At 44.9% G+C, this 20,788-nt stretch overlaps 1 protein-coding gene across 2 annotated transcripts; it reads right to left on the bottom strand.

The window, feature by feature from the left end:
- Positions 1 to 427: 427 nt before the first annotated feature.
- ZNF12 (zinc finger protein 12) lies at positions 428 to 18,588 on the bottom strand. 2 transcript variants are annotated; one of them, XM_010367755.2, is made up of 5 exons: positions 17,254 to 18,588; positions 16,022 to 16,086; positions 8,300 to 8,426; positions 7,938 to 8,033; positions 428 to 3,259 (listed from the first exon to the last, which is right to left on the bottom strand). In XM_010367755.2, exons 2-5 carry the CDS (start codon positions 16,034 to 16,036, stop codon positions 1,404 to 1,406), a joined length of 2,094 nt encoding a protein of 697 aa, XP_010366057.2. In that variant the 5' UTR covers positions 16,037 to 16,086; positions 17,254 to 18,588; the 3' UTR covers positions 428 to 1,403. The 2 variants fall into 2 exon arrangements, with proteins under 2 accessions (XP_010366057.2, XP_030788067.1); XM_030932207.1 differs by having other exon boundaries at positions 17,459 to 18,588.
- Between the last annotated feature and the right edge of the window lie 2,200 nt (positions 18,589 to 20,788).

Here is a 20,788-nt window from a genome sequence, read left to right as displayed (position 1 = left end):
ATTAGAATGTGTTCTTATTTCATTCGGTAACAGGAAGGAGTAGAGCACAAGATTTAAAAGCACTATGATATCAAATGAAAACAGTTAATTCCTATGTTACACAGCATCGTGCTGTGCACTGTTATGTAAGTGTCCAAATAAAAAATAGTAGGAAAAAAAACGATACAAATGGGAATATTTTATATATGTCTTAAAACTGTATAGAGTGCAATGATTTTCTCACTCCTGGAGAACTGTGCGTTAACAATTTTTTTTTTTTGAGACAGTCTGGCTCTGTCGCCCAGGCTGGAGTGCAGTGGCCGGATCTCAGCTCACTGCAAGCTCCGCCTCCCGGATTTACGCCATTCTCCTGCCTCAGCCTCCCGAGTAGCTGGGACTACAGGCGCCCGCCACCTTGCCCAGCTGGTTTTTTATATTTTTTAGTAGAGACGGGGTTTCACCGTGTTAGCCAGGATGGTCTCAATCTCCTGACCTAGTCATCTGCCCATCTTGGCCTCCCAAAGTGCTGGGATTACAGGCTTGAGCCACTGCACCCAGCCAACAATTTTAAATTACCTAAACAAAGTTTTCTATCTATTTTTATACACGGATATTATCTCTCTGGCTGACTCAGGTACAGTTGAAAACATTAAAAAAGCATTGGTCCTTTAGGGCTGATATTGTTCATTAAGAATGATCAAATGCATTACATCCTAGAGAAGAGTGCAAGAAAAAGTATACTTTATACCTGTGAAATGATATTAACCTAGTGCTGTTTATAATACTCTGACCATATTAATTACAAAATTAATAAGGATACACTTTTTTCAAACATGATTCAAAGTGAACATACAGTTCCTGTAAGGTAATGTAATAAAAACAAAACAACCCTCTACCCCAAACATAAGTCCTATGTTCTTTGGGAACTGCTTACATGAGTTTAAGGTTACCGACTTAACTAGCTATCCTGATGACGTTACAGCTTCTATTTACACAAGGAGTATGTTTATTCACAGCAGGAATCTTCTTTTTTTACTTTTCAAATTTGTTATTGTATCAGAAACACGTCTTTTAGTATTAACAGTTTCCAAAGGTTTCTGTCTTCCACATTTCTTATATTGGTAGATGTCCCCTTGGCTATGAATTCCCTGATATGCAAAACAGTTCCAATCCATGGCGACGTGTATATACATTCTTAATATTTACAAATTGTCACTTGTTTTTAGTCTAGTATTGTTACACCATGTGGTCTTGTTATAATCATGGTTTCCATTCTGTGAGTCTTCAGATTATGAGTCCAACACACAAGGGGATGGCCACAGTAACCTGTGTGAGCTCTCTGATGTACAAGGTGTTTGACTTCAGGCAGGAGTTTCTGATTCACTATTTTGAAAGGGTTCTCTGTTATACAGTGAGGTCTGACTTCAGAGAAGCCTTCCCACATCTATTACATTCATATTCCCTCTCCTGTGAATTCTCTGATGGCTGTTGAATGCTGATTTGTGGTAGAATTTTTTTCCACATTCAGTACACTCATAGGGTTTCTCTCCTGAATGAGTTCTGTAGTGTACAGTGAGGTATGACATCCGAGAGAAGGCTTTTCCACACTCATTACATTCAAAGGGTTTCTCTCCTGAATGAATTCGATGATGTATAGTGAGATAGGACATCTGAGAGAAGCACTTCCCACATTCATAACATTCGTAGGCTTTCTCTCCTGTGTGTGTTCTCTGATGTCGATTAAGGGCTGAATTCTGGCAGAAGGTTTTCCCACATTCACTACATTCATAGGGCTTCTCTCCTGAATGAATTCTGTGATGTATAGTGAGGTATGACATCTGAGAGAAGAATTTTCCACATATGTAACATTCATAGGGCTTCTCGCCTTTGTGTATTCTCCTATGTCTACAAAGGGCTGAGTTCTGGTAGAAGGTTTTCCCACATTCACTACATTCATAGGGTTTTACTCCTGAATGAGTTCTATGATGTATAGTGAGGTATGACAACTGGGAGAATAACTTTCCACATTCGTTACATTCGTAAGGTTTCTCTCCTGTGTGCACTCTCTGATGTCTCATGAGGGCTGAATTCAGGTAGAAAGTTTTTCCACATTCATTACATTCATAGGGTTTCTCTCCTGAATGAGTTCTATAATGTACAGTGAGATATGACAACCGAGAGAAGAATTTTCCACACTCATTACATTCATAGGGTTTCTCTCCTGTGTGGGTCCTCAGGTGGGTCGTGAGAGTCGACTTGCGGCAGAAGCATTTCCCACATTCACTACACTTGTAGAGTTTCACACCTGTGTGAATTTTCTGATGGTCATTAAGTGCTGACTTCTGCGAGAAGGTTTTCCCACAGTCATGACAAACATAAGGTCTCTCTCCTGAATGTGTTCTCTGATGTTGTGTGAGGTGTGTCTTCTGGCAAAAGGATTTTCCACAATAACTACATTCATAGGGCTTCTCTCCTGAGTGAGTTCTCTGATGCTGAATGAGGTGTAACTTCTGGTAAAAGTTTTTCCCACATTCATTACATTCATAGGGCTTCTCCCCTGTGTGTGTTCTCTGATGCACAGTTAGGGTTCCCTTCTGGCAGAAGGATTTCCCACACTGATTACATTCGTAAGGTTTCTCTCCTGTATGAGTCCTCTGATGTATAATAAATTTTGACTTTTTACAGAAGGATTTCCCACATTCACTGCATTCATAGGGCTTCATTTCCAAATGAGATGCTTGATGTACAGTGAGGTCCGACATCTGGAGAAAGGCTATTTCAGATCCATTCCACTTATAGGGCTTTCCTTCCATGTGATTAACAAAAACAGTGTCCTTTTGGAAGGCTTTCTGGCATTCAATATATTCAAAAGGCTTCTCCAAAATATGAATTTTCTGATAAAGACTTTCTTCGTTTAGAGTATAAGGTTTCCCATTTTGATTAAATTCATAAGCTTTATCTCCTGGATGAGTTTTCTCAAGCTTAATATGGAGGAGCGATTTCCCACATCCACTACATTCATCAGCTTTCATTCTTGCATAGCTTCCATCACTACTAATATATTCTGAAACAGATGCTAAACACTTTTCACATGAGTCACAGAGGCTATTTCTATAGGCTGTTTTTCCTGAAGGAACAGGGTTCGTTTCTACATCAAAAGTTTTACCAGGAACATTACCTCTGTCTTCAATCAGGGTCTCAATGAACACAGTTTGGCTTGAAGGTTTATTTTCGCCTTCCTGGATTCTCTCTATCAGGTCATCAGTTTGCCAGACTTCATCTAAAGAGAGACAAAATTAACCAACTTTTGTACATCTTCCTATATATGAGATATGGAATGAGACTCATATGACTTGTACACAAGCATCTCATTGTGAGTAGATGCTAGCTTCATGAACAGATGAAAATAATTCCAAGTGTACTTTTCTCCTTTATTCTTTTGCTTAAAATTACACACACACACACACACACACACACACCCCCCTCTAGGAATGGAGAAAGGGGGAAGTAAACCAACAAAAACACATGCACTTTTGATCTACTTTATATTTTGTTCAAAACTGGGTATAGAAGATAAAATGTAACACAGAACGATGACTGGTAGGCAAGAAGGCTGGATGAATGGCTGACGGGGTAGATACCGACAGAGCGATGAGGAGTGCTGTTGGACAAGGAGGGTCAAAAGATGTATTCAATCAGGGATTTCTTTAGGGGGCGGGAAAGCTGTACTTTATACCACATCACTTGATACCAAGTTGAGAGAGATTACAACTGAAGGCGTTAGCACTGTATACTAAGATTTTTGTGGTAGCATTTTCACTAGACTACATCCCTCCAAACTATTTTGGCTTCTTTCCTCATTCCACGTAGTAGAATAAACTAAATCTCCTCATGTTTAACGAAAGAGCCCTATAATCAGGGCATTCGCCCTGTAGTTCTTTTTCACTTGGATGAAGAATCTCAGGAATATATATATATCCTACAGGAAATATAAAATAGTCTGCAGTGCTATAGACTTCTCTTGTGAGGACAGCGATGAGATCAACGGGAAACTTTAGTATTCTAATGATGCTATGATCGAATGCTAAACTCATTCTGACCATGACATTCTACTTGTTCCTATTTGAACAGTATATTTAATAGCATGAACTCTGGTGAGGTGGCCTAGAGCAAGCTACTTAGCAATTCTCTGTAGTCAGTATCCTTCACCTGCCAAATGGAGATAATGGCACCTACCTCAGAAGGTGGTTTTAAGATTGCAGCAGTTAATGATGCTCAGAGCAGCATCTGGCACAAAACACATGCTTGATAAGCTTAGCAATTATTCTCCCCATCTTTCAATCTCCTGACCATTTCCTTAAGCCAGTCCCACCCTGACATACTACCATCACTTAATTCTCAATGTGAGTGCTTTCCCACTCCCGAGTAGCATTTAGTGTACAAACCTTACGAATCAGATCCCTGGCCGGACATGGTAGCTCATGCCTGTAATCCCAGTACTTTGGGAGGCCAAGGCAGGCAGATCACTTGAGGTCAGGAGTTCGAGACCAGCCTGGCCATGATCGTGAAACTCTGTCTCTACTAAAAATACAAAAATTAGCCAGGCGTGGTGGCGGGCGCCTGTAGTCCCAACTACTCGGAAGGCTGAGGCAGGAGAATCGCTTGAACCCAGAAGGTGGAGGTTGCAGGGAGCCGAGATCACCCCACTACACCCCAGCCTGGGCGACAGAGTGAGAATCTGTTCTCAAAAAACAAAACAAAACAAAAAAGCCAAAACAAATCAGATCCCTTACCATGCTCCTAAAATAGCAATTTTATTTTTACTTATCTTAGAAGTGTCTGGATGAACCTGACTACTGTACTTGCTATCATGCACATTAAGTGAAACAGTATCAACCGTAGCCTCTATAACCTGTGCTTTCCCTGAACCCACTGCCAAAATATCAACAGACCCAACAAGAAAAAAATCTGAGAAACAATACTTTTTGCCACCTGGGATCATTATATGATTCCAAGCTAGGATGACAGTCATCTACCAAAAATATTCTGTTGCAGAAAAAGCAAGCTATTTGTTGCACAAGGAGGGTCCTAAGGTACATCCAAGTAGAGAGGTGTTTTGGAGGAAGTGGGTCTGCACTTTACACCTTCTCATGTTACATCAAGTTGGGAGAGACAGGTCATGATCTAAGGCATCCTTGCCTTATGCTAAGATCACTGTGTGTCTGATCAATGCCCAGCGCATTTCACCTCCAGTCTCCACCCTTATTGTTTCACTCAGTTTGCTTGACTTCCTGCCTTCATCTTCTTAAAATCTACCTTTGTAGGTGATTTCCATGCTTAAAAAAAAAAAAAAAAAAAAAATACTTCTCAAATCCTTTCTCACCTCAATTAATTCCATTTCCCTTTGAAGTTGAGAATACTGTCTACAGAATCATTTTAGTACAAAGTGACTTAGCCTGCATTGGGACATCAGCACTCCATGTAAAATGCTGAGTTTTAATTACTTCATGCAGCCCTGTTCTCTTTTTATTTTTATTATTATTTTTTGAGACGGAGTCTTGCTCTGTCACCCAGGCTGGAGGCAGTGGTACGATCTCAGCTCACTGCAACCTCTGCCTCCCAGGTTCAAGCGATTCTCCTGCCTCAGCCTCCCAAGTAGCTGGGATTACAGGCATGTGCCACCAGGCTTGGCTAATTCTTGTATTTTTAGTAGAGACAGGGTGTCACCATATTGGCCAGGGTGGTCTCAAACTCTTGACCTCATGATCCGCCTGCCTCGGACTCCCAAAGTGCTGGGACTACAGGCATGAGACACCGCACCCAGCCCTTGTTCTCTTAACCACAACCTTTCACCTAGGAAGGATGGTCCTATTTCCTTTGAACCTCTGAATAAAAATCAGATGAGCTGTTCTTAATCTGAATCATATAGGTGTTTTTCCACTACTTGCAAAATATATGGGGATGTGACCCAGGCATGCATTATTTCTTTTTTCTTTCTTTCTTTTTTTTTTTTTGGGTAGAGACAGGGTTTCACTATGTTACCCAGGCTGGTCGCAAGCGATCCTCCCACCTCAGCCTCCCAGGGTTGGGATTATAGGTGTGAGCCACCACATTTGGCCCAGGCATGCATATTCAGAAATAACTGCCTGCAAATTATTTCTGAATGGATGGACAAGAAAGTTCTTTCACCTGCCTAGTTTCTCAGATAATCAAAGAAAGAAATAAATGTCTCTCTATGTTACACACTACATTAAGGGTTAACATGCCCTTTTCCTTACAGGACTATGATCCAAGAGCAAAACAGCTCAAGCAAAACATAGACACTATCAAATAACAGATTACTTAATCAGACTCACCTCTTTATCATATCACCCCTGGGTGAAACTGAAGGTGAGGGAAGGGAGATACAGAAGTCATGATAAAAGTCAGGAAGAAAAAACTTCAGGGAGGGGTTGAAGATTTGAGATCAGACTTAAAGAATGTGTTATCTGGGGAAAGAAAGCACTCCCTAAGGAAATGTAAAGCTGTAGGGACAATAGTCTCATGAAGAGAAGACATTAGGAGTGTGGACCAAATGGTGTTTAGTGAGAGTTTTGGGGAACAACAGAAAATTACTTTTTCCAGGCAATACAGGGCTAATATTATTGAGTTCCTTAAGGGATAAGGAATTAAATTCCCTTTAGGAAGTAAAATGTAACCAGCTATAGGCTTATCTTGTGAAGCTAGCGGTGATATCACCAGCTATAGGCTTATCTTGTGAAGCTAGCGGTGATAGCAACTAGAAACTTTAGATGAAGACATACTGCAAATCCAACTAGGACTCATAGTAATCCAGGCATGACAGAATCTAGTCCTTGTTTACATTAACTCAAAGGAAACTGAGAATATATAGAGGACAACTGAAGACATTTCACACTGGACAAAATCCAGTAATCCAGAGAGATTAGTAATATCTGATGAGAATTTCGGTGGTTTCACAGGGACCACTATAGAAAAAGAAGAGATTAGTATAGTTTAGTAAACAAAGGGAAGTGGAAAGGTGATTAGTAATTATAATTTGGAACAGGTCATGATCAATTTCCAGGCCTGATGAGAACAAGAGCAGCTCTGTAACTGGTATCACAGAAAAGCCCACACTTTGGTGGTAAAGATGTCATCCCGGGTGCGAGCAACATAAAATAAAAAATAAACCCTAAAGACTTGGCACTGGAGGCACCCTTTGAGAAACTCATAATGCGAGGAAATCACAGTGGGTATGAACCAGACTTCATTTTTGTATATAATACTTACTAAGCACCTGCCATGACAGGGTATCATTCAAGGCATTGGGAACAGAACAGAAAATAAGAAACAAGATGAAAAGGAGCACTTTGTTAAAGAGGGAGACCCAGGTACTGCAGTCACCAAATTTCAGGAGGGCTGGGTCTCAGGAATGAGCAGCACTGTCCAATGAAGTACAGGTGCACATGACAAGTGGCAGAATCCAATGGCTTAGGGCACAGGATGGGGACTTTGGAGTCTAACCTCAAAGAAAGAAAAGTACAAAGTAGAACAGGGTCCAGAAACAAGTCTCAGGCACTGCACGGTAAAGATAAAAAACCCAGAAGTTACGAAGAACACAAGAATCACATAAGTTATTTTTAAATGTCAGACTTATAACACCTAAAATATAAGCCATGATAATGGTTTCTGAAAATGCTAGAAGAGCAAGCAAAGACCCAAAGTTTAAGAGAACAACGGAAGTGATTGGAATTGTATTCTGGGGAGTGGCAAGCACAGAAAAGCTCCATCAATGTCAGTTCTTACGGGTAAGGAAGAAGGCTTTGGGAGTGAGATTTAGGTTCATGGAGCATATAAGCAACTATCTCTAGTCACTTCTGAAGGTTTAGGACCATTAAAAAATCCCTGGGAAAAACACTGCCAAGTTACCGATCTCCTCACTGCCTCCACTAACACACCTGGATAGCTCTGAAGTAGGAATTCTCCTTCTACTATCCATGGCTCTTCTCCTTGCTCCAACTTGCTGATAACATCCGGTTTGATAATGTGATACCCTGTTAATGAGAAATGAAAGAGAACTTGAGCCCAGCCGGTTGGCTTCAGGGTCTCTGTCACATGGGGAAAAGGCCACTTGTGCTTTATCAAAATCAGAACTTTTCACGGGGAAAATCAAGACCAAAATGCCCTGCCTGGTGCCCAAAACAGATTACTCGCATTCGTCCCATCAAATAAAATTAACTTTAATGACTTTAAGTTAAAGTCATTAAATTTGTGAGAAATCCCATGTATTTTAGCAACTGAGAAAGCAAGCTATCCTCACCCACGGAAACTAGATTGCTGTAGTTCTCCAGCATCACATCCCTGTAAGTTATCTTCTGCTCAGGGTCCAGTTGCTGCCACTCCTCCTGGGTGAAGTCCACAGCCACATCCTTGAATGACACTGGCCCCTGAAATGGCACCATGATTGGAATTGGGTGACGTGAAAGAAGCACAGAGGGACAAGCTCACTGGCAAAATTAACCATGAACATCGTATACCTTTATTTTATGTTACAGACTGTCGAAGGAAAACAAACATCAGAAATACACTGTTCTGGGGTTCATTCGGTATACATCAAAAACAAAAAAACAAAACAAAACACTGGGATTGCATGGTGAGCCAGGAACAATCCTGGCTGCTGGGGACTCTTTTTTTTTTTTTTTTTTTTTGAGACGGAGTCTTGCTCTGCTGCCCAGGCTGGAGTGCAGTGGCCGGATCTCAGCTCACTGCAAGCTCCGCCTCCCAGGTTCACGCCATTCTCCTGTCTCAGCCTCCCGAGTAGCTGGGACTACAGGCGCCCACCACGTCACCCGGCTAGTTTTTTGTATTTTTTAGTAGAGACGGGGTTTCACCGTATTAGCCAGGATGGTCTCGATCTCCTGACCTCATGATCCGCCCGTCTCGGCCTCCCAAAGTGCTGGGATTACAGGCTTGCCTGGCTGCTGGGGACTCTTAACACCGGCAGGCACGAATCTCACCCCTGAGGAGCACAGGCCTGGGGACACTCACAGAACCCCAGGATGCACCCTGTTCCTTTGCACATTCTTCAGTTTGCTTCTAGAACGTTAATAATGTTGTTTCTCCTCTTACCTCCCTGGTCACTCCTTCTCAGCCCTTTGCTGGCTCCTCCTCTACTCCAAGTCATCCTGAATGTTGTCGGCCCTACGGCTGTCTTGAGTCTTTTTCTCTTTGCTGTCTATAATTGCTGCTTTCATGGTGAGCCCACCTGCTTCCTGGCTAATTTAATTACCATCTATACACCAACATTTTCCAAATTTACATCATCAGCCCAGGCCTCTCTCCTAAATTCCAGAAACATACGTCCCAGATGGCAAACTCAACATCCCTGAAATTCAATTGCTGTTCCTGTTCAAACCTGCTCCTCCTATGGCTACTACTGGAACCAACCCACAGTATTTGCCACAATTACCAAAATAACCAACAGGCTGAGGAACACACATTCTAGTTTTGTATTTTACTGCTGAGTTACCAAGCCTACAGCAGTTCAGAATGCAGCCTGCTACATGAATTATCAGTAATAGCTTGGTTCACCAGGTTTTCCTAATTCCCAGCTGGGAACCCCAAATTTCCTTTCTTCCCATGGTACACGTTCTAGGAGAAAGGAACATTCCTGAGGAGGAACAGACAGCTGACCTGGAAACTGTCAAAACCACATCTAGAAATGTATATCTTCTGCATAAAGTGTCCCATTCACAAGTACTCAAACTAGCCATTAGAACTGTTTCCTTTAATATCACCCCTCTAAAATAGAGAATAATGCTACCTATACATAATACCAGTATTAAATGGACTAATCCACAAAAAGCACTTAGCAAAGTTTTTTGGATAAAACACATACTTTATCAATGAAATCTACTGTTATTGTCGACCTTCTACTGTGCCTCTGACCACTTTCCAAATTAGGACAGAAAATTTACCGTAAAACACAGAATTTTAAACAACTGAAGGTTATGTGGTTATTTATGTAATTGGCAAGAAAGAATCGTAAAACAGTATCTGTGTTAAGAACAAAGAGGCTGAGATGATTTCAAGAAAATATGGTAGCAGGAATGGTGTAGAAGATGTGGAAGGAAAGGCTATGTCATGTTCAGAGCTATGTAAGATGATGACAAACTCCTGATGTTGACTGAACATCTTAGGTTTTATATGTGGAATGATCCATGAGTGCAAGATGGGTTCTACAGACTCCCTGAGATGCCTTGCCATTCTCTCCCAGCTCTAGATACAGGGGTATCCACAGACAGGCCTGGCCGGCCTGGGAAGGATCAGGGCTGAGAGCGTCCAGCTGCTGATGGGACACACACTGGGGGAAGAAGTGGGTCCCGCCCCAGCCAGATGAATCCAGGTGCAAGACTGTCCCAGCAGGTGATGAGAACCTCCTGGAGAGCAATAGCTGAGCTTCCAGAAACTCTGTGCACACTTTGTTCAGACATTGCCTGCCATGAGGAGGATCAGGGGAGTCTGGAAGTTCACACATGGCATTGCCCTGCCTTGCTGAGCAATAGCAACTTGTTTATTTCTTAGGAAATAAGCCTGGTTTCCTTTATGCAAGTGGTAGACCCCTGCTTAGTGTGTCCACCTGGTATCTGTCAGGATGGTCACTGTGCAGTGGTTGAAAACGGGCAAAGGACTTTCCAGAAGGACTCATAAGAGGAAAAATGTGATGAAAGTCATCAGCTCAGGAGAAGTCACAAAAGGAAAGCAAACAAATGAAAGTAAAGGAGTAACGAGACCACATATATCTATGACTACAATAAGTGTGAACACAAAAAATCTCTTTTTTATTTTCAATTTTTTAAAAATATCTATTATAAACCAGAATTCCTCTTACAATAAAAATATGCCAGGGACACAATCTTGACCAAAAACATACTTAGACATAAGCAAACCATTTCAGTCACACTTCTGTCCTATAGATTGTATATAATATATTTGTTTTTGAGTCTTTCCATTAAGAGATTCTAAGTGATCTTCCTAATATTTAATTTTTTAGAATCCTATGAGCTAGGAGAGTCCTCCTCTTTCTAGCATTTCAGCTAGACACCCTTGAGTATCCTTGACTCAATCTCCTCAAACCCCCACTGCATTTCTTGTTTTTCACATTGTCAGTCTCTATGAATTTCATCTTTTCAACAGATGACACGCTCTCCCAATTAGAAGGCTTGAAGTTCTCTGTAGGACAAAACCACAACTCAGTCCAGCATTGGGGGCTCCTGGGTCCATCTGGGTATTTATCTGCATTCTCATCCCTCAGTCCCTTAACAGGAAGTTCAAATTCTAAGGAAGCAAAAATCGCACCAGCCCTCCAGGACTCCTACTCAGGCCCCAATGCTGGTCTCTTGAGTGCCTTTACAAGCCTCTGCCACTAACACAAATTATTCCAGGGCTGGCAAATGCCACCTTTCCCTTCCTTGAATGACTGAATCACAATACTTTGATGGTGCATTCATTTTTTCATTCATTCATTCATTCATTCATTCGAGACAGGGTCTTGATCTGTTGCCCAGGCTGGGGTGCAGTGGTAAAATCATAGTTCACTGCAGCCTCATATTCCTGGGCTCAAGTGATCCTCCTGCCTCAGCCTCCCAAAGTGTTGGCATTACAGGTGTGAGCCACTATGCCTAGCTGAGGATGCATTTAAAATCAGACTTCTACTTCATCATCACTTCAGAGTTTCCCAGGCATTGACCAGAACGACTCCCACAATCTCCCGTAATTACATCCACAAATTACCTCCTCCAAGGAGAACATAAGTTCTCTCCTTGAGATAAACAAGTGCCTCTTAAAATCATATCCCAAACCCCAAGACAAATGATGTTAGTGTCTAAGAAAAAAAGACAAAATGCTGGCTGAGAAGGTCACAGAGCCAAGCCAGGAGGGAGCTTCCTCTGGGACTCCGGAAGCCCCAGAACAGCAGGTGTCTGCGTGGTAGACTGGCCGCTGCTCTAATCGCTTTCAGCTGAGAAGCACCAGTATCATGACACAAGCTCCCAAAAGAGTAGGACGTTACATTTACATGGCAAGAAATGAGATGGGATTTCAAACAGAAGGAAAGGATGGGCCGGGCGCGGTGGCTCAAGCCTGTAATCCCAGCACTTTGGGAGGCCGAGGCGGGCGGATCACGAGGTCAGGAGATCGAGACTATCCTGGCTAACACGGTGAAACCCCGTCTCTACTAAAAAAATACAAAAAACTAGCCGGGCGAGGTGGCGGGCGCCTGTAGTCCCAGCTACTCGGGAGGCTGAGGCAGGAGAATGGCGTAAACCCGGGAGGCGGAGTTTGCAGTGAGCTGAGATCTGGCCACTGCACTCCAGCCTGGGTGACAGAGTGAGACTCCTTCTCAAAAAAAAAAAAAAAAAAAAGGAAAGGATGGTCCTCGCGGCTGGCTGAGCATCTGTGTGATGGTCGGGATAGAGCTGCTCTCTCCCAAAACCCGGCCCTCACCCCTCACTGTTGGCTGATGAGCTATTTCCCTGAGAAAAGAAACAAACAGGACGGGTGCAGTGGCTCAAGCCTGTAATCCCAGCACTTTGGGAGGCCGAGACGGGCAGATCACGAGGTCAGGAGATCGAGACCATCCTGGTGAACACGGTGAAACCCCGTCTCTACTAAAAACTACAAAAAACTAGCCGGGCGAGGTGGCCGGCGCCTGTAGTCCCAGCTACTCGGGAGGCTGAGGCAGGAGAATGGCCTGAACCCGGGAGGCGGAGCTTGCAGTGAGCTGAGATCCGGCCACTGCACTCCAGCCTGGACAACAGAGTGAGACTCCATCTCAAAAAAAAAAAAAAAAGAAGCAAACGGACGCTATGTCTACCCTCTTCTCTAACCACCTCCTGGGATGCCTCCAGCTGTTTGCACCTCCATCCCCTCTGGCTGACTCGAGGCCCCACAGCCATTCTCACCCCACAGGCAACAACTATTTTTCATTCTCGACAGAATCACCAGCGCTATTTCTCAGTCTTCCTTGGGCTGGACTCCTAACAGCATTTGACACAGTTGATCACCTGTCCCTGAAGCTTCTCATTCCCTTGGCTTCAGAAACTGCACACTCCTGGTTCTCCCTCTAGCCTGACCAGTAGTACCTTCCCAGTCCCCACTTCTCTACCAGACTGCACATGGGAGAGCACCAGATTCATCTCCCAAACCCCACAAACACACACGACCAGATTCGTCTCCCAGACTCCACATACATACACACACCTGGCCTTCTTGATGCTGCCACTCACGGCATACTAACACAGCTCCCAAACTACACACACGTGCGCGCACACACACACACACCTGCCTTCCTGATGCTGCCACTCACTGCATACCAACACAGCCCAAATTTTAAACATCTGAAACCTAATTCTGGCCTTTTCTCAAGCCTGCTTTACCCACAGTCTTTCCCCATCCCAGCTTGAGGCAACCTCATTTCCATAGTAGCCACTCTGGGAGTGTCACAAGTGCTTTTCCCATGGGAGAAGCATGATATGGTGAAAACTTTAGGAGAAATACTTGACATGGGAAATGCAATATGCCTGGGCTTGTGGAGGCAAGTAGCGGCATAGAAAAAAAATCTCTACAACAGTAGAGAAACCAAAAAATAAGCTATTTTAACGACAGCAGAGAGGGGATAGGGGACAGGATAAAAACCATCTAGATTCTGCTGGGCACGGTGGCTCATGCCTGTAATCCCAGCACTTTGGGAGGCCGAGGTGGGCGGATCACAAGGTTAGGAGATCAAGACCATCCTGGCTAACAAGGTGAAACCCCGTCTCTACTAAAATACAAAAAAAAATTCGCCGGGCGTGGTAGCGGGCGCCTGTAGTCCCAGCTACTCGGAAGGCTGAGGCAGGAGAATGGCGTGAACCCAGTAGGTAGAGTTTGCAGTGAGCCAAGATCATGCCACTGCACTCCAGCCTGGGTGACAGAGCGAGACTCCGTCTCAAAAAAAAAAAAAAAACCATCTAGATGTGACATTAACAAACTCAAACAATCACGAGGTCAGAAAATGGACAAGTTTAGAAAGAATCCCATCTTTCTCGATAGGGCTACAGGCTGGACGATGGAACAATGAACCAATAGGAACAAGAGAAGGCATAGGTGGGGGGCTCCAAATACTTACTCTGAACCTGCTGCATCTATGACCTTGAGGGGTCCTTTGGACCCACTAGAAAGAAATGCTGAGCAGGTGGCTGGCCAGGTCTATGTGGGAAAACCCACATAGAGCTGGTAGTCAGAAGCACAGGAGGGTGACATCAGATAGGTACAGAGTCGTGAGCCAAGAGTGGACACTAACACATGAAGAAGACCAAAGAAATCATCAATTTCAAGAAGCAGGCAAGAAGAGAAATGGCAGTGAAACTGACAGAGCAAACTGCAGAGTGGGCCAAGGCAAAGACATAAATGTCCACTAAGAGCGTGTGCTAGACTCCTGGCAACATTTACTCTAACAAGGTCAGGGGAGTGATAGGGACAGGACCAAGACCACAGGCTATGGGATAAAATGGGCATCTATGCCAGAGATTTATTATGGTCCTTTCTGCTGTGCAACCCAGATAAACTAAGAGAAATAAATATTTAGGGAGATGGCTGGGCATGGTGACCCACACCTGTAATCCCAGCACTTTGGGAGGCCAAGGTGGAAAAATCGCTTGGCACTTGAGGTCAGGAGTTCGAGACCAGCCTGGCCCAAGTGCTTCTGAAACCCCCGTCTCTAGTTTAAAAAAAAAAAAAATAGAAAAATGAGCTGGGAATGGTGGCAGGTGCCTGTAATCACAGCTACTTGGGAGGTTAAGGCAGGAGAATTGCCTGAACCTGGGAGGCAGAGGTTGCAGTGAGCTGATAGCACCCCTGCACTCCAGCCTAGGCAACGGAGTGAGACTCCACCTTTAAAAAAAAAAAAAAAGAAAAATATTTAGGGAGACTAATTTAAGGATGAGAAGGCCATTTCTACAACGGATAGAGCAGTAAAAAGAATCTACCTTTGGCTGGGTGTGGTGGCTCACACCTGTAATCCCAGCACTTTGGGAGGCCGAGGCGGGCAGTCACGAGGTCAGGAGATCGAGACCATCCTGGCTAACATGGTGAAACCCTGTCTCTACTAAAAATATAAAAAATTATCTGGGCGTGGTGGCGGGCGCCTGTAGTCCCAGCTACTGGGGAGGCTGAGGCAGGAGAATGGCGTGAACCCGGGAGGCAGAACTTGCAGTGAGCCGAGATCATGCCACTGCACTCCCGCCTGGGCGACAGAGTGAGACTCTATCTCAAAAAAAAAAAAATCTACCTTTGAGACAACACTGTTTAAGTTACTAGAAATATTACGGGCTGGGCACAGTGGCTCATGCCCAGCACTTTGGGAGACCAAAGCGGGTGGATCACCTGAGCTCAGGAGTTCGAGAGCAGCCTGGCCAACATGGCAAAACCCGGTCTCTACTTTAAAAAAAAAAAAAAAAAAAAAAAGGCCGGGTGTGGTGGCAGGTGCCTGTAATCCCAGCTACTCGAGAGGTTGAGGCAGGAGAATCACTTGAACCTGGGAGGTGGAGGTTGCATTGAGCTGACAGCGCCACTGCACTCCAGCCTAGTGACAGAGCGCAAGACTCGGTCTCAAAAAAAAGCAAGAATTGCAATGGTTTAAGGGTTATTATTTAGGATGGCTGTTGATAACGATCTCAAAGGAATCTTTAAAATTCATGCAAAAACAAAAGTGATTCTGCTTACGGTGAATGTAAGTCAAGGAATGGATGGTATTTATCATTTTTTGTGATAAATGCCGAGAACATGAGAGGCTAGTACTCTGGCTTCAAGAACTCTTTCAGGATCACGCTATCTGTGCATATGAATATGATAAAAAGGCTTGGTGCTGATGGCTACACTGTTTTGTCTGACCAAATCTTGTATCTATTTCTACTTTCTCATTTTAAATTTTGAACCCTTAATCTCTTCCTAAGGAGTATTGTAAATCAGAGTAGAGAATAAATACACGAACAGAAACACTCACCAGGGATTTATTCATTTTCTGCTGCTCTTGGGAAAATCTGGAGGACTGTGAAAGCGGAGGCAGGTCTGGGGAAGGAAAACCCAAAAAATGAAGTTATGAGAGGTCTCGCCTGCCAAGGCAGTCATCTCCCGCCTAAAACCTATATAGAAAGTTCCATGAAGGACATCCTATGGGAGACTGTCCCTTTAAGCCTTCAGAAGGGACTGGAAAATGATCAGGAGGAGCACCCATCTGCACATTTGTAATTCACATGTGGCTACCTTGTGACTGAGTGGATGAGATTGTCATGGTGAATGAATACTGGACCCTACTGAAATAATCTGCCATCATTAAATGTAAGATTTAAAAAGGAATTCTGGTAACCAGCCCGGCCCAACATGGTGAAACCTCATCTCTAGTAAAAATACATTAGCCGGGCATGGTGGCGGGTGCCTGTAATCCCAGCTACTCGGGAAGCTGAGGCAGGAGAATCGCTTGAACCTGGGAGCGGAAGTTGCAGTGAGCTGGGATCGCGCCGCTGCACTCCAACCTGGGCAACAGAGCGAAACTCGTCTCAAAAACAAACAAACAAACAACAAAAAAGGAATTCTGTAATACTCATCTATTAGTCTTTTAAATAAAGATCAGAAAATCCACAGGATGCCCTAAATAAAGGAATACATTCGGCATGCTTAGGTCTTTATTTGCAGAAGCTTCAGTGGGCTGCTCAAAAGGATCTTTTATTGAAGAACTTAGTCTCACTTAACTAGGATACAGGGGACAGAACACTGGCCTGGGAGATAAAACTCCTGAGTTCTACTATGAGCAACTCCACCCACAAAACCTCGGACAAGTCACCCACCTGCTACGGCCCAGTCTCTTCCCCTAGCAAATGAGGCAGCAAGAGAGTCCCTGCAGACTGTTCCTGTGCTACAATGCATGATTCCGTAAGAGCAAACTTAAGGGGGAATCAGCACTTAAATGAGATACGGTCGCAATCTGGAGCAGGGAGAGCAGGAAGGGCTGTTGGGGTGAGGGGGGGAGTGGAGACAACGTCCGCAGCTGAGGCTGGTGACACCCCCCTCCCCCCGTCCTCATAAGCCTCGTCTTCGCCGGACCCTGCCCTCAAACCCAAACACACATCTCTCCTGCAAGCGATCGAGACCCTCCGCTGCCCCTCACTCTAAGGTCCCCGACACGCGGTGACTTCACCCAGGCCCTTCTAGCCCCCGGCCCGCGAACCCACGACCTACCCTCCTGAGGCTCCGCAGCCTCTGCCCCACCGCTCCCGAGAGGCCGGGGAGGGACTGCTGTCGCGGGCGCGCGTCTGCTCGCGAGGTCTCCTCCTCTCCACCTCACCAAGACCGTTCTGCTCCCGAGGGGCCCGTGCCGGGCCTACGGGACAAATCCAGGCGGGGCGTCCCTCCCGGAGCTCAGATCCGTGTCCCTGGGGCTCACCGTCCTGCGGAGCCGGGGCCGGGCCGTCGAGGACGTACACGGATCGTGCCCAGGTCCCGCTGCCCCTTCGCCTCCGCCGCCGACACCGCCCGGCCGGCCCCTCGGGCCCCAGCGCCGTAGGCTCCGGGGGTCGTGCTCAGGGATCCCTGCTTGAGCCTCCGCCCGGCCGGCGCGAACCCTGGCCTGCACAGCCCCGCGCCCGCTTGGGTGCCGGCCCGGCTCTTCCGCGCCCAGCCTCGCAGACTCCGCGATTCTCGCCCACCGGAGGCCAAAGCCTGGGAACTAGGGCGAGCGGTGACCTGGGGACGCACAGGAAGCGAGGGCAGTGCGGCAGCGACGCGCATGCGCGAACACGCACACAGAGCGGGGTGCACACGCGCAGGAATGCATCGGAAGTCTGCCTCCGGGGGCCCACCGCAGGTCCCAGGATAAATACCGTGACTCTATTTCCCATAAGCCTACGCGCTCCCCAAATTTAGGAACCGTCTTAAATGTCTCTATCTGGTCTAGCGGTTGAAATGCTCTATGCTAAGAGAATTGGCAACCCGGTACCCCAGACTCAAATTTCTCCTTAGTTTAAGGGAACGTCTTCATGGGGATGTCTTGACTATCTTTAAGGGAACGTCTAGAAAGTCTCTGCTTCAAGTATCGTCTTGTGGACCATGCCCGGGCCAGTCTTGCCTTACCCGAGAGCTCAAGGCTTAAAATCAATGTCCATGTGCAACCACGAGAAGTGGAACAAGAGGGTGCATCATGCTTCCTTATGATTACAATGACACATTTAACGAAAACATTAGTAAATAGAGCCCATGGATGAAATAATAGATTAGCCTGGGACAGGATACCATCCTAGCCACAACAAGGAAAAAAGGAATTCCAGCTTTTCCAAATCACTTTGAATTTGTGATAGCTAGAAAACTCAGAGAATATGTACAGAATTGAAAGAAAAAAAAATTACCCAGAACTCTACTTCCTGAAGAGGATGAGGCAAGCAGAAGAAATTTGCGTTTTAATGGAAAACGAAGCACATTTAGAAAACCATGTTACTTGATTCCAACACTGTTCATTATCTTTGAGGTACTTTACACCTCTCTGAAAACTGTAGGTAATTGATGCAAGTTACGTTCTGTCTAGTGGAAGTTGGTTGACTTCCCACAATCTCCACTAGAGAAAATCCAGTTTTGGCCGGGCGCGGTAGCTCAAGCCTGTAATCCCAGCACTTTGGGAGGCCGAGACGGGCGGATCACGAGGTCAGGAGATCGAGACCATCCTGGCTAATACGGTGAAACCCCGTCTCTATTAAAAAATATAAAAAACTAGCCGGGCGAGGTGGCGGGCGCCTGTAGTCCCAGCTACTCGGGAGGCTGAGGCAGGAGAATGTCGTAAACCCAGGAGGGGGAGCTTGCAGTGAGCAGAGATCTGGCCACTGCACTCCAGCCTGGGTGACAGAGCGAGACTCCGTCTCAAAAAAAAAAAAAAAAAAAAAGAGAAAATCCAGTTTTGACTGCATTTCTCCATTTACATAATCATTTCAGTATTCCTGATCTGCAAATATGTCTGTTTCTCAGATTCTCTCTCTCTCTCTCTCTCTCTCTTTTTTTTTTTTTTTTTAAATTTTGAGACAGGGTCTCACTCCGTTTTGCATGCTGGAGTTCAGTGGGGAGATCTTGGCTCACTGGTTCAAGCAATTCTCCTGCCTCAGCTTCCCAAGTAACTGGGATTTCAGGTGCACACCACCACTCCCGACTAATTTTTGAATTTTTGGTATAGACGGGGGTTTCACCATGTTGGCTAGGCTGGTCTCAAACTCCTGACCTCAAGTGATCCACACATCTCAGCCTCTCAAAGTGCTGGAATTACAGGCATGAGCCACCATGTCCAGTCCTCAGATTCTCTTTTGAACCAGTTGTAATATCTGCCGGTTTCCTCTTGAATTAAATAAAATCTTTAGCATGTGTTCATTTCTATATATCTGTATGAGAGTCATGATTTTACTTTCATGTTTTAAGGTTTTCCAGGTCTTCGGAGAAGTTCCCGATGGAATCACATGACTGAGCCAAGAAAACCTCAGGATTGGAGTGCCTCATGAACGGTTGAAGCCCAGGTGAATCTTTTCTTGGCTCCCAGGAATGAGTCCAAAGTGCCAATAGAAATTTGCTGGCTTCTCATTTTTCAGTAATTTCCCCATTTACCAATTCTGTGTTTTACTTTGGTTTGGATTTGTTTACAGCGCTAGCATCACTGCTTGGTAATTTGTTTTTCTTGTTTCAAGGCAAAGTCTCACTCTGCCACCCAGGCTGGAGTGCAGGGGTACGATCTCGGCTCACTGCAACCTCTGCCTCCCGGGTTCAAGTGATTCTCCTACCTCAACCTCCTGAGTAGCTGGGACTATAGGTGCATGCCACCATGCCCAGCTAATTTTTGCATTTTTAGTAAAGACAGTGTTTTTCCATATTGGTCAGACTGGTCTCGAACTCCTGACCTCAGGTGATAGACCCGCCTTAGCCTCCCAAAGTGCTAGAATTACAGGTGTGAACCACCTCGCTGGGCTAGGAATTTGGTTTTATGGTCTGAACACATGGTGATCTCTATAATGAGATAAATGTTTGCAGGACTTAGTCTCTATTGGGTGAGAGACCACAGAGTCTGATTTGTTATTCTATTTGTCTGTTTACTTTGAGCTGAAATCAATTAAGAATTTCATTACCACTGGGAGGAGAAGAGCTCTTTGATATCTGGAAGGGTGAGTTTTTGCATTTTTGTGTTTACTCTTGACCCATGTGTGAAATTTTAGAATTGAAGCTCTAAGCTCTATTTCTTTGTATGTCTATGTGTCTGTAATTTTGAAAGGTCTTTACCTCTGATTGTGTGAGTGTCTAATGTTTTTCCGCCTCTAAATGATATTAAAGTAGATAAAGAGTTGGTTTGTTTGTTTTTGAGACAGGGTCTCACTCTGTCACCCAGGCTGAAGTGCAGTGTGTGCGATCACAGACCACTGCAGCCTCAACCTACCTAGGCTCAGGTGTTCCTCCCACCTCAGCCTCCAATTATCTGGGACTACAGGTGTGCACCACCATACCCAACTAATTTTTGTATTCTTTATAGAGATGGGGTTTTGCCATGTTGCCCAGGATGGTCTCGAACTCCTGGGCTCAAGCAATCCTCTCACCTCAGCCTCCCAAAGTGCTGAGATTACAGACATGAGCCACGATATAGAGTTTTTAAAGGTTCTCTGTTCTGATTGGCTTGTAGAGGTGTGTATGTATTTATATAAATTGAATTTACCCAAATTCTTAGAAAAAAGAGAAATGGAACTTCTATTGCTTTAAT

The sequence above is a fragment of the Rhinopithecus roxellana genome, chromosome 6 (assembly GCF_007565055.1).
Source record: "Rhinopithecus roxellana isolate Shanxi Qingling chromosome 6, ASM756505v1, whole genome shotgun sequence".
NCBI lineage: Eukaryota > Metazoa > Chordata > Mammalia > Primates > Cercopithecidae > Rhinopithecus > Rhinopithecus roxellana.
This window is presented reverse-complemented; position numbering and strand designations above follow the sequence as displayed.

What these genes read in the sequence shown, in the direction of transcription:
- ZNF12 (XM_010367755.2), bottom strand. An exon ending in CAGCAATCTAGTTTCCGTGG is followed by an intron (nt 8,034 to 8,299) that starts GTGAGGATAGCT and finishes TCTCATTAACAG; the next exon opens with GGTATCACATTATCAAACCG. An exon ending in CCTACTTCAGAGCTATCCAG is followed by an intron (nt 3,260 to 7,937) that starts GTGTGTTAGTGG and finishes GTCTCTCTTTAG; the next exon opens with ATGAAGTCTGGCAAACTGAT.